Source organism: Neophocaena asiaeorientalis, unplaced genomic scaffold (genome assembly GCF_003031525.2).
Source record: "Neophocaena asiaeorientalis asiaeorientalis breed wild unplaced genomic scaffold, Neophocaena_asiaeorientalis_V1.1 scaffold70, whole genome shotgun sequence".
In the NCBI taxonomy this organism is placed as follows: domain Eukaryota; kingdom Metazoa; phylum Chordata; class Mammalia; order Artiodactyla; family Phocoenidae; genus Neophocaena; species Neophocaena asiaeorientalis.
Window position 1 is genome coordinate 11,120,249 of NW_020175410.1, and position 15,985 is coordinate 11,136,233.

General features: G+C 39.9%; 1 protein-coding gene across 1 annotated transcript in view; it reads right to left on the bottom strand.

Annotated features, from left to right (window-relative positions):
- The window catches only part of ASB4 (ankyrin repeat and SOCS box containing 4), a 64,124-nt gene that overhangs the window by 8,839 nt on the left and 39,300 nt on the right, over positions 1 to 15,985 (bottom strand). The window contains exon 3 of the mRNA XM_024767041.1: positions 9,405 to 9,895. Coding sequence (XP_024622809.1) covers positions 9,405 to 9,895 — 491 coding nt within the window. The remainder of the gene's footprint in view (positions 1 to 9,404; positions 9,896 to 15,985) is intronic.

The window sequence follows — 15,985 nt, forward strand, 5'->3', positions numbered from 1 at the left end:
CCCCCCCCCTTTTTTTTTTTTTTTTTTTTTTTTTTTTGCGGTACACAGCCCTCTCACTGTTGTGGCCTCTCCCGCTTGCGGAGCACAGGCTCTGGACGCGTAGGCTCAGCGGCCATGGCTCACGGGCCCAGCCGCTCCGCGGCACGTGGGATCCTCCCAGACCGGGGCACGAACCCGAGTCCCCTGCATCGGCAGGCGGACTCTCAACCACTGCGCCACCAGGGAAGCCCTACACTCACTCTTTATGGAAACCACACTGGTTATGTTTAGAGACACATTGCCCACTTACCCAATACAGGTAATCTGTCCCTAGGTATTCCTTACCTCCCCCTTCCTGCCAAAACCTTGTACACAGAGGAGGTGTGGCTAAAAGTTACTCTCCTCCTGTAACACATTATTTACTTCTCAACTAGGGTTTCCAGGTTTAGCAAATAATAATAATGTAGGTTACCAGGTAAATTCGAATTTCAGACAGACAACAAATAATTTTTCGTATAAATATGGCCCCAATATTGCATGGGACATATTTATACTAAAAATTACTTATTAGTGATGCATTTCAAATTCAATAGAGCATCTATATTTTGTTTGGCAACCCTATTCCCAGCCCCTATTCAGAAACAGTTCAAACCAAGTTATGTATACAGGAATATAATTCATTCATAGTTCAGGAGCCCAACTTCACACATCTGGTGCTTCAATTTGTACCTGGCACACTCCCATATATCACCTGGAGATAACCTTTCATTAGGATAAAAAAAATTGAGTAGTTCTTAACCTTCAGTCTTTAGATGCACAAAGTCCAAAGCTCCCACTGCCACATTAGGTTTTGCTGACACTGACTAGCAAATTTTCTGCTGACAGAAGGCGGTTCTCACAGCAGGAAAGGCTCCTTTTAGCCTGACGCTCCCAGCTCTCTTAACCGACACGCCTAGCTTCCAGAACGAAGACAGCTGATCATGCCGTCTTCAGGCCTCAGCAATTATTTCACCAGGCAACAACAAAAAGAAACCCTTAAGAGAGAGCAAACTCTAAATAATCACTCTATGATGACTCCCAGGAACCTTGACCATCAAATGAGGAAGGACTGGTGGACCCAGAAGGCAGAAGCTTCTACTTCTTCTTGTAAACCTGGGAAACAGAAAAGGCTCAATGACCTTTGCCTTCTGTGTGTCTCTGGGGTCTCTATTCTTCCTTCCTAGAAGAACAATTGGACAAAAGGTAGTGGTGGCAACTGGAGAGACCTTAAGACCCTTCCCCTCAGCATCTGACCCCTAAAAACATAAATTAGAAAACAGATTCAAGATAAATCTCCCTGCCACCCTTCCAGTACAAGTGCCACCTGTAAGCCACTTCACCAGAAAAAATCTAAAGCTACCTCTGCCCTTTTATATTGAGATATTTGTGTGCAGAAAGGTACTTAATGATCAAAGAGACTGCTTATACCTTGGGCTTCATATACAGAACTGTTCAACGGCAGAAATCATCTTTACCTCCCCCAGACTTTCACATACCTTTCCCTCCCCTAGAAAAATGTCTTTCTTGCCCTACAAGAAAACCCAATCTTGGCTCCCTGGGGTGTCACTTCCTTCTGAATTATGCTGAGAGAAAAAAAAATCAAATGTCCTTTTGTACCTTGGAAAGCAATTGCAGACCCTATAATTCTTTTTTTCCCCTTATGTAATTTATACATCAGCTTTCAGTGAAATACACCCTCTACAAATTTGCTTTGTATTTGGAAGACAGCATCTTCAGCTCTGACCTTGTTCCTTGTAAATAAGGAAACTGAATTCCCCATCCACAAGAGAACAAATCACTTTATCTTCTGGATAAATGAGTCAGTCATTTACTTGTGTAAAGATGACTTTCTCATTGGAAAGTCGGGTTGTGAAGTAGCTGTTCTAAGTCACTTTATAGCATCTGCATAGTAAATTGAATAGTTTTTCTTTAGTTTTCCTTTGGAAGGAGGCCAGTTCTGTTATATAGTCTATTGGGTAGCAACAAAAATGTTTAAAGTACCAACCATCCACCAGTAGCCAACTGAATCTTAAATCTCTTTAGCATACAGCCAACCTAGAGGAGCTCAGAGGAGCAAAACAGAACTGAGTAAGAAGATGGTAACTGTGGAGAGAGTGTTCCCTGGAACATGTAATTGTATACTATTCTACAGGAGAGTAGAGCCACCAAAGTAAGGCTGGTAGGAAAGACTCCTACAATGGGCCAAGAGTACATTTTGGGAGGAGGAGGAAAGGAAATGATTTTGTTGAGCACCTACTAGTCTCAGTGATTTACATGTCTTACTCACTCCTCAGACAATCCTGAAAAGTTGATATTTTTCTCTTCATTTTCTCTTGGATCTGAGAGATTAAGGGACTTCAAAATCACACAGCAAGTAAATGGCCAAGCTAGAATTCAGATCCATGGTTACTAAGCCCCTGTTCCTACCCCTCCTCGCTGTTATCTCTCAGACAACTGCCTTTGTGAACAGGACCTGGGACCTTCCTCACATTTGCAAGACTTCTTGCAGGAGAACAGAAAATCCATTTAAAGGCCTATTGCCCCTAGTCTGGCACTTCTTTAAAAAGCACTAACTTCACTTTCAATGCAGTTTTTCATCATAATTGTCCTACAAACCTCAAGAACTTGCATCTCCAGGGGAGGGGTGTTCTGCTGCCCAGAGCCACAGGGAGGCCAGAATAGCTACCAATCCTTTATGTACAGTAAGCTGCAGGGGTTCACGAAGGCAATGTCCCTAGTTCAGTGCTTGTATGCAGTTACACTCCCCAGCTCCACAGATAACATGGTGATAGGATTTCTTTCTAAAAGTAAAGTTTTCAAATGCTTGTGCTCTCCAATCCCAGAAGGAAGTGCTTTCATTCTATTATACCAGAGGTCTAGCCAAGTAAGTTTGGCAAGGAAGTGAAAGAAATCTTTAGGAATCAGGCAGAGGGCATGTCTTTGAAGAAGCAATTGTTTGAGGTTGGGAACTTTAAAGATCCTTCCTGATTGGTGAAGACCACGTTGACTCTAAAACTGACGAGGAAGAAACGATGAACACCCTTGGGGACGTCTTCGGAAGGGGAGGCAGGTGTGCTCCTAGCTTGACCACTGCTGCTCTCCAGATCAGCAGCCCCATGCGGAGCCTTGTAGGAGCCACTTCCCTTCACCTGTGAGCCAGGAGGAAGCAATTCTCCAGGACCAGGCTCACCCTCCACAGTCCAGAGTCACCTGTGGCTCCACCCCACCAGCGCCACACTCCTGGGGAGGATAGCAGCAGCCCAAACCCTTAAGTGGCTCTTACAGGGGAATGGGGAGAGGGTCTTTTACTTACTTTTGCAGAGACCTGTTTCATCCATAGTCAACCACCAGGGGGTTTCAGAGTAAAACTCAATATTTAATCTCTGGGCATTCTCACACATTGTCTCTCCTGGTTGGAAAGGCCCCTGTGGGTAAACCAGGCCCAGGAGCACAGATTCTACTGCTCAACAGATATGTAATGATAACAGTTATAGTCATCTTTTGTTTAAAGGTTGCCATGACCAGAAATGATAAACACTTTCTTTTTTTTTTAAAAGATTTTTTTGATGTGGACCATTTTTAAAGTCTTTATTGAATTTGTTACAATATTGCTTCTGTTTTATGTTTTGGTTTTTTGGCCGTGAGGCATGTGGGATCTTAGCTCCCCAACCACGGATTGAATCCGCACCCCCTGTATTGGAAGGTGAAGTCTTAACAACTGGACAGCCAGGGAAGTCATGGTAAACACTTCTTAAATATTATCTTGTTTCATTCTCAAAACAACCTTAGGAGAAGGATATTATTATCCATGCCCTCTGTCCGTCTCTATCCTCTTCCCTGGAAGGAAGGTAGCCTTACAGCATAAATATACACAAAATTATGCATTATGAAGTGAGCTGTATTAGAAAGAGATCGATTGTTTGTCTCCTAGAAGTCCCACTATGAAGAATGACCCCTCTAGTGAGATGTGGGTAGAGAAAAAAGTGGGAGGTAGTCCAAGGAAGAGATATTTATAGATGCAGGATGAAGGCTGGGGTGAGGAATTGGGGGAGACACTTTGTGAGGACTGACAGTGACTCCAGAAAGAGCAAGAAAATGTTTGGCACCATCCTCTGGGCTCTGAGTATATTTGTGGTGTGCTATGAGTAATTAATTTCTTTCTAGTGAAGGACCTGGTTTGCATATTATTGCCAAGGCATAAGAGTATATCCATTTCACAGGGAAGGAAATTTAGGCTCAAGAAGCAAGTAATTTATTCAAAATCACACTCTTAGGTGAGTGGCAGTACCCAAATTTGTTTGACATCTCCCTCCAAATTCCATGCTTCTTTATTCTTGACATGCATAGCATGGCAAGTCTAGAATGAATGAGTTATGAGTGATAAAAGCAGAGGTAAAATTTTTAAATAGGAACCATTTCATATGTAATTTATTTTTATTTTTTATTATTTTATTTTTTTTGTGGTACGCAGGCCTCTCACTGCCATGGCCTCTCCCGTTGCGGAGCACAGGCTCCGGACGCGCAGGCCCAGTGGCCATGGCTCACGGGCCCAGGCGCTCCACGGCATGTGGGATCCCCCCAGACCAGGGCACGAACCCGCGTCCCCTGCATCGGCAGGCGGACTCTCAACCACTGCGCCACCAGGGAAGCCCTTCATATGTAATTTAAAATGCTGGGTTGTATACTCACTCTAGAGATTGTTAATATCTATTGTTTTAGCCAAATCTAGATACCAGTGTGTATGATCCAGAAAATGGATGCAAACTAAGCAGTAGATATTCATAGCTAAAAGCTACGGATCACTGTACTTTAAATAAAAGTTGCTTAATTTTTCATAGAATATAACCATTTGATTTTATTTCTAAGGCTGAAATATGTATAACAGTTCAAGTAAGAAAATATTCCTTCGATCCAACCTTAGCATGAAAAAGTATTTTAAAATTCCAAAGCCTACTGATCAATGAGAAAATTGCAAGGAAGGTGAGAATTAACAACTGAGGTCAAACAACTACCTTCAACAGTAGATTTCATGAATATTTTTTCAGGCCATTTAGGTAGCAGTCTTTCCTCAAAAGTTATAGAGAAAATATAAGGGTTAAGCATTGTCCTAATTCTCGACCTTTTCAGATATACCTTGACCAAGATCCAGAGGCAAAACAAGTAACAGCTAAAAACTTGGGAGAAATAAAAAATTTGGTTTGGGAAAAAAGAGAAGCCTTAGGTACAAACTGATACAGAGATTTAAGGATTTAATAGGATGCATATGAGTTATTCCAGGTCAGGAATAAGAAGCAGAGAATTAGTTTCTAATATTTACCGAAAAGAAAAAAAAAGTGGGAGGGACTCAGGGGTGGGAGGGTGCGGTGTTCCAAAATCAAAGAGACATCCAAGGAAGGGAGTGCTGTAGAATCTGCCTTCATGGAGATTTGCAAATACAAGAGCACTATTTCTGCCTAGAGCCTTGAGAATTAAACAAAATGACCTCTTTAGGTCTTTTCTTGTGTTGTGATCCTTTAGGTTTAAATACATTTCCTGGGCAATGTCATAAAACACAACAGAAACTGCTAAATCTAAGGGCTTAGGTTCAGGAGTCAGACAGACCACATTCTGAATCAAACATATGACTATTAACTTTTAATGGGCTTGAGCCACCCAGCAATCCTATTACATTTCCCAAGTCCATTTGCTCCCCAAGGTAAACATCTCACACCTTCACCTTTGCCCTTAAGTCTTCAAACCTCTTCTCCAACCACTTCTCATTCTTTACTGAGAAAATAGAAGCAATCATAAGAGTACTTATATAAACTCTTATTAACATATCTACCAACATCCCTGCATCTGGGCACACAGGCCCTGCCTTCCCTCCTGCTATGATGGATGAACTGCCTGTGTTACTAAGACCAACACCTCCATTTGTGCACTAGATCCCATCTTCAAGATGGTGCTCCAATAATTACCTGCAGCAAATTTTCTCCCCTTCCTAGAACACTCCCATCAGCCAACAAACATATCAGCCATCATTCCCTTCTAGCTACTCTTGCATTACAAGAAAATGCCTCAAACCCCTCACTGTTTTCACTTCCTTTTATCCCTTTTTCCTTTGAATCCACTTTAATTAACCTTTTCTCACCAGTGATCCACCAAAATAACTCTTGTTGAGGTCCCCAATAAAATCCATGTTGCCTAGTCCAATGGCAACTTCTTAGCCCTTATCTTATTTGAAATGCCACCTATATTCAACCCAGCTGATTCCATATCTTCCTTCCTCATGTTCTACCTTGGATTCCAGGAAAACATTCCATCTTGATTCTCCTCCTAGCTCAAGGACTTTCTACAGTTTCCTTCACTGATTCTTTTTCATCTACCCAAACTCTAGTTGGAATGCCCCATAGCCCAGTCCTCTGGTCACTTTTCTCTCTCTCTAGCCCCATGCTCTGGTTGACCTCATCTGTCCTCATGGGTTTATACATCATATTCACGATGAAGACTCCCAAATTTGTATCTCTGGCCAGGACCTCTCCCTGAACACCAGGGTTATATATCAAATTGCCTACTTGACATCTCCACCTGGATGACTAATAGGCATCTGAAGCACAGCAGAACCCCTGATCTTCTCTTCAAAAGCAGCTCCACCTGCACAGTTACTTTCTCAAGAAATGGCTCCTGGGCTTCCCTGGTGGCGTAGTGGTTGAGAGTCTGTCTGCCGATGCAGGAGACTCGGGTTCGTGCCCCGGTCTAGGAAGATCCCACATGCCGCGGAGCGGCTGGGCCCGTGAGCCATGGCCGCTGAGCCTGCGCTCCGCAACGGGAGAGGCCACAACAGTGAGAGGCCCGCGTACTGCCAAAAAAAAAAAAAAAAAAGAAATGGCTCCTTTATTCTTTCTATTCCCTGGGCAGAAATCCTCGAAGTTATCCTTGATTCCTCTCTTCTTCTCACAGGTCACAAATAATCCATCAGGAAACCTATGGACTCCCTTTTCAGAGCTTGCCCCAAATCTCACCACTTTTCACTACTTTCTCCACTTCCACTGTGGGTCTAAGCCACCCTTATCTCTTATCTAGATAACTGTACTACCTTTGCCCCTCTCCCCCGTAGAGTTATTCTCCAAAAGGCGGTCAAAGGGAACTTTTTGGAACATAAATCAGACTTTTTTTCCCTCACTCAAAATCCTTCAGTGACTTACTCTCTCATTCAGAATAAAAAACCAAGGATATCAGCACAGTCTACAGGGTCATATATATGGTCTGCAAATCACCCACATGCTTCTCTGACTTCTCCTCCTCCTTTCTCACCCCACTTCAGGCACTCTGGCTTCCTCAGACATGTTTAGTCCTCTCCTACCTCAGGACCTTTGAACCTGGTTTTCCTTACATCTAGAATGCTCCCCCCACCACCACCCCTGCCCACCCCCAGCTATTCACATGACTTGCTCCTTCACATCCTCGTTTTCTCTAATCAGCCTTTGTAAAACAGCACATACATAAACACCAAAGAAAGCCCACATTCTATTATTATCTTTATCTTGCTTTACTTGTCTCCATAGCACTTAACATATCAGAGTGTATTTATTAGTTTGTTGTTTTGTTTTTTTTCCTGTCTCCCACTAGAAAGTGTCTTCCATGAAGGTCTTTGTTTGGTTCATTGCTCTATCTCTAACTCCTAGAACAGTTCCTGCACAAAGTAGTGCTCAGTGAATACTTGTTAAATAAATGAATGAATGAGCTTGACCACTTACTCTGTGTAACTTTAGGAAAATATCTGAATTCTATCACCTTTTAAATGAGGATAATGCCAGCGCCTACCTCAGAGATTATTATAAAATAAAATTAAATAATATGTATAAGCCTATTTAGAGCTCAACAAAGGACATTATTGTAACATTATTATTTGTTATCCTATTCCTAATCAACATAATCTTTTGAAATTTCCTATAAAATTAAAGTTCCAGGACATTATGAGTACTACATAAAATTTTAAGGAAAAAAATTACTTAATCTTCCATTAAAACACTGACAATCAAGAGAAAATTCCTTACTGAGATCACATAAATCATTGAACTCATCATGTCTACATTGGAACTTTCTGTGGGTTGTCTATCTGGAATTTTCTGAGTGCACTACCCTTAAATTCTTTAGTGGAACTTTTCTTTCAACTAAACTTCACACTGCAGGACTTCAGACAAGTCTCTGACATTTTACCAAGGTAGGAGGTAGAACTTGGCTGCGAATTTAGTAAAACTTCTATCAACTAGCTTTCTGTGACCCTACATTAGTTAGCTGGTTTATACATAAAACTCCTCTACTGCATGTTAATTAATTTTTTTTAATGAGTGAAATCCTAGGTAAATTATCATTTGATTTCTTTATTTAAGGTGAAACGCATTTTGGTTTCCAAATTCATGACCGTCATCAACCTAATGCAAGACTCTCTCTCTTCCATGTGCCTAGAGAACCCTTTATTCCTCTACCTTGTCATTTACCATGGAATATTAAAGTTATCTCTTTATGTGTTTGTCTCTCTCACTAGATCCTAAGCTAATTGAGGATAGTTACCACGTCTTAGTCATGCCAGTATTGGTAATATCTGGTCCCTGCTAGCCCATTAGAGATTATCATTAAATACTGTCTAAAATAAAGGCTGTGCAGGGTCATACAATAAAGCTAAACACTAGCACCAAATGAACCAGGGTTGAATACTGGCACTGCCTCTGTGTGAGGTCAGACAAATTACTTAACTACTCTGTGCCTCAGTTTCCTCCTCTATAGAATAGGGATGATGATGTTATTTACCTTATCAGATCGTTACAGAATTAAGTAAATTAAATTAAGAAGTGTAAAATGCTTATAACAGTGTGCTTAATAAATAGAATTCATTCTAATAAATATGACTATTAGTTCTTAATAAATGTTAGCTTTCATTAAACTAGAAAACCGAGTGGCCCTTTCATGTCTACAAACTAATTCCAGAGCAGGCTCAATCATCTTTAGAGCAGACATTCTGCTTAAGAGACGGCAAGAGGGTGCCTGTGTCCACACCATTCACCTCTCCTGCAGACGTAAAGTGGCCTTCTGATCTTTTTCACTCAGTCCCCCCAGGAAGCCACTACCAGTTCACTGGTGTTCACACAAGACATGGAAAATTATCTACTATCTTGCTCTCCTTCTTTGCTCTCAGCCCCAGATTTCAAACAAATCTGGACTAGGACGAGATAGCTAGGGTTATATGTGTAAATGGAATGTCAGATTGTGAATCAGAGGCAGCCCAAAGACTCAAGCCTCAAACAAGCTTGAGTTACTTGGAGATTTCAGACCAAGCCACCCTTTGCGTCCCCATTACCCTGCTGACGACCCAGTTCTCCACTTGGCACTCTAGGACACAGCCTCACCTTGTGGAATTGTGGAGGGTATATTCGAGCCGCCCCATGGTTCAACAGCAGCTGGTAGCAGATCTCAGGCTGGGCGGCAGGTCGCACGGAGGTGACTTTCAGCACATACTGGATGGCAGCACAGCCATTGATATCCATGAGATTGGCTTCTGCGCCAGCTTCCAGCATCATGTGCATGAGCACGTGGTCACAGTTCCAGGCTGCCTTGTGGAGCGGAGTTTTAAAGTCGTCATCCCGGGCGTTGACCTCGGCTTTGTAGTCCAACAGCATGCGGCAGATGAGGTGATGCTCCCTGCTGAACTCCTGCTCTTTAAAGCGGAGGGCCCAGTAGGTTGCGATAGCCAGTGGGGTCTCCATGTGGGCGTTCACACTGTCCACTATGGCCCCGTGCTCCACGTAGAAGGCCACCAGCTCCGGGAGGCCGAAGTGGGCAGCCGTGTGCAAAGGCGTCTCCTCATCCTGGTTGTTGGTCTTCATGTTCACGTTCGCCCCTAGAAAGGGAGAATGAGGAAGACAATTATTTAAACATATTTTATCATTTTCCACAAGGTTCATTAAACAGGCCTTTTCTCGCTGCTTCCCTTTCAACCTCTTCCGCTGTATACCACCCAGTTTTCCAAGTTCCATTTCTAGACCCCATGGAAGCCACTGCTTTGAAACAACAGCGCCACCTCCTGGATAACCAGCAAATGTACTGAGGTGATGGGAGAATGGGCCTGAGAGCAAACGATTTCGGCTGGGAGGCTGGAGCACTGTCAAGAGTTATAGTTCCTACCCCTAGGTGGATTTGGAAATACAAAGTGATTCCGATAACCAAGCAAATATCATTAAAAATGAAGCTTATATCACAATCTTTGAGGTTCATACATGTGGCTTTAAAAGTCTTCAGTCTCTTGATGAGATTTCTTCAAAATCATCTTTTTCTTTTCTTTCAAGGGAACTAAACCTAAATGTTTGGTCCAAGGGAACTTCAGTGGTATGGAAATTGCTCAGCCCTCTGACTGAACACTGACAATATTAATCTGCCGAAGTCTGTGAGGCTCCTTTGGAATACAACTGGGGCAAAAACAAAAAACACAAAACACTTTGACCACCAAACTAGACTAAGGGTCATATTTTGAAAGGAAAGGGATAGAAGCTAGTAAAATAAAATACTCATTAAAAGAAAGACAATTAAAGACTGTATGTAACATGTCCAATTTATGGTTGACAAATGCTGTTTAGAAATACAGATTATTAGTGCTTGGAAATCTCCTTAGAAATTATTTAATCCAACCCACTTAACTAACAGACCAGGAAACTGAGTGAATTTTATTTTTTGATAGGGAAGTTAAGTACTAGAATGGTCAACTTGAGAAGCTGAAATTTTCCTTCTCAGCCCAGTTTAATTGGGGTGAGCTAAGTGACCCCAGGGGGCCTATTCTGTGATCAATTCTACTGGAAATTTTTATAGTGACTTCAAGTATAAATCTGGAAATACTTTTATTATTATCATTATTATTATTATGCCAGCAACTAATATTTATTAAGCACTTGCCATGTACAACATTCTGAGCTAAATGCTTTTCACATATTGCCTCATGGAATCTTCCTAGCAACACTTTGCAGGAGGTGCATTTTTCCCCTAATTTTACAGATGAAGAAATTGTTTTTAGACTAATAAATATACCAAGCTAAGAAGCAATAGAACAGAGGTTTGAAAGCAGACAGCCTGGCTTCAAAATCTCTCACCATTGTGCTATTCTACGTCATTATTTTCCTAAAAAAATTTTTTCTGTACTTTGCTCTCTTTGGATATTTGAAAACTTGAAAGTAACAGAGAAATAACGTTGCATTTTGTTAATTTAAAAAATCTGTTCTCTGTGTGTTGCTCCTTTATGCCCTTTTTTATGGCACCCTCTGATCATATGGAACACATTTAAGAAAGGCAATACTCCTACAAGCTTACTTGGTGCCATAAAAAAGCCACCCCTCAGTGAGGTTTCTGAAAGCACATTGCTCTGTAAACTCGGAGCCTATCTCTGCTCCTAACTTTCAGAAAGCAGAATTATAAGTAAAAATCATCCCTCACAACAATCTGCCATCTGTGTTCATCAGTATTCCGCCCTGGAGAAGTTCTGGGTCACATCTCCCTTCAGGTCAGCACTTCTTTGCTCTGGAGTGAAATGCGATGAATAAGAATGTCTTCCCAGAAGCTAATGCAGGGTCACTTCAGATGCTGGAGAATTTCCAGTAAGAAAGGGAATCAAAGGGTCAGGATGAAAATTTTATAGGCCAACTTGGAAGTAACCACGTCCTTTATTTTTTAATGTATTTGGACATTTACAATGGATCCCTGACCTCTTGCTACAACTAGATATACTGCGTAGTTTCCTTTTCTGAATAGGAGAGCCTTATTTTTATATTTGAAGTGTGGCTTTGAGTGTAACTTTTCCAGGGACTACATAAAGCAGGATGATTTGACTACTTTTCTATTTTAGATTTTGTGATTCATTCAAGAAATTAGAGACCATAAACATAAGTTCTTGGGAACTTAAAAGAATATTTTTTTTAATGTGAAAATGCAGTGTATTAGTTTCCTAGAGCTGACGTAACAAAGTACCGCAAAGTAGTACCGCAAACAACAGGAATTTGTTCACGGTTCTAGAGATTGGTAGTGAAATTACAGTGTTGATGACAGTGGCTACTTCTGAGGGTTTTAAAGGAGAATCTGTCTCATGCCTGCCCCCTAGCTTCTGGTGATGTCCATCAATCCTTGGTGTTCCTTGGCTTGTAGATGTATCACTCCAAGGACTGCCTCTATCTTCACATGGTTCTCTCTGGGTCTCTGTGTCTTCACATGGCTGCCTTCTTATGACACCAATCATACTGCATTAGGGGCCCATCCTGCTCTACTCATCTTAACTAATTACAGCTGCAACAACCCTATATCCAAACAAGGTCACATGCTGAGTTGCAGGGGATTAGGACTTCAACATATCTTCTTTTGGGGGGAAGGGAGGCAATACAATTCAACCCATAATATATAACATGCATTACATAATATATAAAAATATGTATGTGCAGCTTAAAAAATATTGTAAAGCTATCACTGATGTAATCACATCCCAGGTCCAGAAATCAAACACTCCCTGACCCGGAAAAGCCCTCTACTGTCCAATCTATCCTTCCACCTCACAACTCCACCATCCTGCTGGAGGTAATATTATTCTGACTTTTATGATAATCATGTCCTTGAATTTCTTTATAGTTTTACCACCCTTGTATATACCTCGAAACAAGATAGTTTAGTTTCACTTATTTTCCAACTTTATATAAATGTAATAATCAACACATATTCTTTCATGACTTGCTTCTTTCACTCAACACTGTTTGTGAAAATGATCTATGTTGCGATGTCTAGCTCTTGTTTGTTCATTTTATTGTGTTCTATCTCACAGTACAAGTAATACTACTAGTGACAGACATTTACAGTTTCAGACTATTCCAAACACTGCTGCCATGAGTATTCTTGTACATTCTTGTACCCTGGTGCTCATGGGCAGTGTTCACGGGGTTCTATACCTATGAGTGGAATTGCTGGGTCATCGGGTGTGCTTATCTTCAGCGTCATTAGATGGTATCAGATAGGTGTTGTACCAGTCTACACTCCCATAAGCCATGTGTGAGGGTTCTTATCAACATTTGGTATTTTCATTCTATTTAATTTTAGTCAGTCAGATGGGTGCATAGTGATATCTCATTGTTTGAATATTTATTTCCCTAATTAACAATTAGGTTAGACATATTTTAATATTTTTATTAAACAAATATTGCTTTTTATTTACTATTATAAAGCATTTCCATATTGTTATATTATCATTTAAAATATCATTTAAAAATAATGACATAATATTCCATAGTGAGTTTACCCTCCTGATGGATGTGAAGACTTTTTTCCAAAGTTTTGATCTTATGACTAATGCTACAATTGATACATTTGTATGTAAATCTTTGGATTATTTCCTTAGCATAAATTCCCCCAAAATAGAGTCATTAAGCTGAAATATCTGAGCTATTTTAAGGGTCTTTATGAATAATTGAGGAAAGTTATATTTATCTATATCTCTATATTTATATACATCTCTCATTGATGCATGAGTGCTATTTTACTCACCAGTAGGTAGTCACACAATTTTAAAAATATGTTTGCTATTTGGAAGTAAAAAATGTTCTCTTTTTCTTTTCATTTGAATTGATTTGTTTATTAGAGTTTGAACACTTTGTCTGTAATTATTAACTAGTAGCATTTCCTCTTTAGTTATTGTCCAAATTTTTGTCCTTTTATACTCTGAAGCCTTTCTGCTTTGTTTACATTTATATGTGTCATTCATTAAAATAATATTTAAGCCTATGCTCTCATAATTGGTATACATTTTTTATCCAGTTTATTTTGATTTTTCTTTAATACGATAATGTAAATTTTATATGGTCAAATTCTCCCTTTGTTTTTGCTTTTGTTTTTGGTATTAGAATGTCCTACTCCTCTCAGAGGTTTCCTAACTTATCCAGATTGATTATAATTGGATTTTTAATAGATTTAAAAAAATGTTTAACATTTAATTCATGTGGAACTTATTGTGGTGTACTTACCGATTTAGGAAGAATTGATATTCCTATAGCATAGAGAGTCTTTTCATGTAGGAACATGGTCTGTTTCTCTTAAAAGTTTTCTTTACATTTCTGTAAACTATGCCCCCACAAAATTTGTAGCAATTTTCATTTTAGGGAAGACGGGTAAATTATTTCTGGGGTAAAGTAAATTTTAGTGAGAGAAGGCCCTTCATGAACCTTCTAATTTATGCAAGATGGACTCCAGAACTAGTCTGAAATGGTTGCAAATTAGATGGAGAAAATTTTTCATTTTCATTGCCTGATAAAGAACAAGAACTTTCCAGATTTAATCTGTGGGCAAAGGAGACAGAGATTTGGTTGCACTGAGAATATGATGAAAAGGGGACATAGGATAAGAATTGCACAGAAAGAGTGGATGCTGGCCACAGAAATGGTACTGTGATACTCCTGAAGCCAGGAATATAGGGACACAGTGCCAGTCAACGTTCAATTTTTTCTGTTCTTCTGTACTGTATGATAGTATCCATTCATTACCCTCCAACAGAGAGAATCAATTTCATGAATCCTAGTTATGAGACCTCATATTTCCTTACTTCTTTTCCCAAATAAAATTAAACTGCTTCCAAGTGCCCATTTGTTGGCTTGGCTGATCATCTGAGATCAGTCATCATGTGGCTCCCTCTGCTGGGCTTTGCTACTCCCTACATTCTAAGAGTTGGCCCTCAGAGGCATCCTCTTCAAAGTATCCACATTCCCTCACAGTTCTGTCACCTCAAAAGCTACGTGAGAGTGGGGGCAGGTCTCTGTAGAAACTGTCACCTCTCCATCTTCCCAGACTCAGGGAATCCACAACTTTACTTCATCCCTAAGCCCGCCCTGCCTCCCTCCCTGTCCTAATTAACTTGATTTCTCACAGAGCCTGTGTGTAAGTGGGGAGGTCAGTGGGGAGATGGAGGACGAGCCCAGACCAGTGCTCTCAACCCTTTCAGGCATGCCTTTCCTATTCCGCGATGAAGTCGAGAAATAATATCACCTACCTTCATACATAATCTTTTAAAAATAAACCCAATGCCTAGCTAACATGTAAAGGCAGAATGAAAGTAGTTTCTAATAATTTTAGCTACATAGTTATGATTGCCACAAATAATATAAATTGCAATGATATAGTGTAAATTTTAATGTGTTATTGACTATACTAGATGACACAATGAAATGCTTATTTGCTTGAATCCATATGTAGACTCCTAGCAGCTACATCACTGAACTGACACAGGTGTTTTCTATTGTAATTCAAATACCACAGATGTCATTGCCATAATGAATGGTATTCCAAAATGAGAAAATAAATCTTGGTCTGGTTTTGCCTTGATTTGTAGCATAGTTGCATTTCTGGAAATTTCTGTATTTATTTACAATTCAAAAGTATTTTGTGTTTATATGTAAAATGCAGTTAGGTTAGAAATCTACTGTGTTACTACATCTAAATATCTGTTATTACATCAGCACTAAATCTAAGATTTTTTACAAATTATGAAAGAATTAAAAAAATACAGAAAATCTCAGAAAATATAACAGACATCTATATACGAGTACCCATATTTGACAGATATTAATCTTTGACATATTCTCTTTGGTTTTCCAAGATAAAATTTTACAGGAAAAAACCAGCCCATTTCTCTTTTATTCCCTCCCTTTCTTTCTCCTCAGAGATAATTATTATTCTAAAGTTGACTTTGTCATTCCCTTTAAATTTTTGTTCTTTTATTACTCACATATGCATCCATAAGTAACGTATATACCATTATTTTGTGTTCTTAAAAACCATGTAAGTTGTACTCACTTTTGCAACCTGTTTTTACCAGCCACATTATGTTTTTGAGCAGAGAGCTGATTTTTTCATTTCAACTGCTAAACAGAATTACATTGCATAATTAAACTACAGTTTAGCCATTCCTCTACTAAAGACA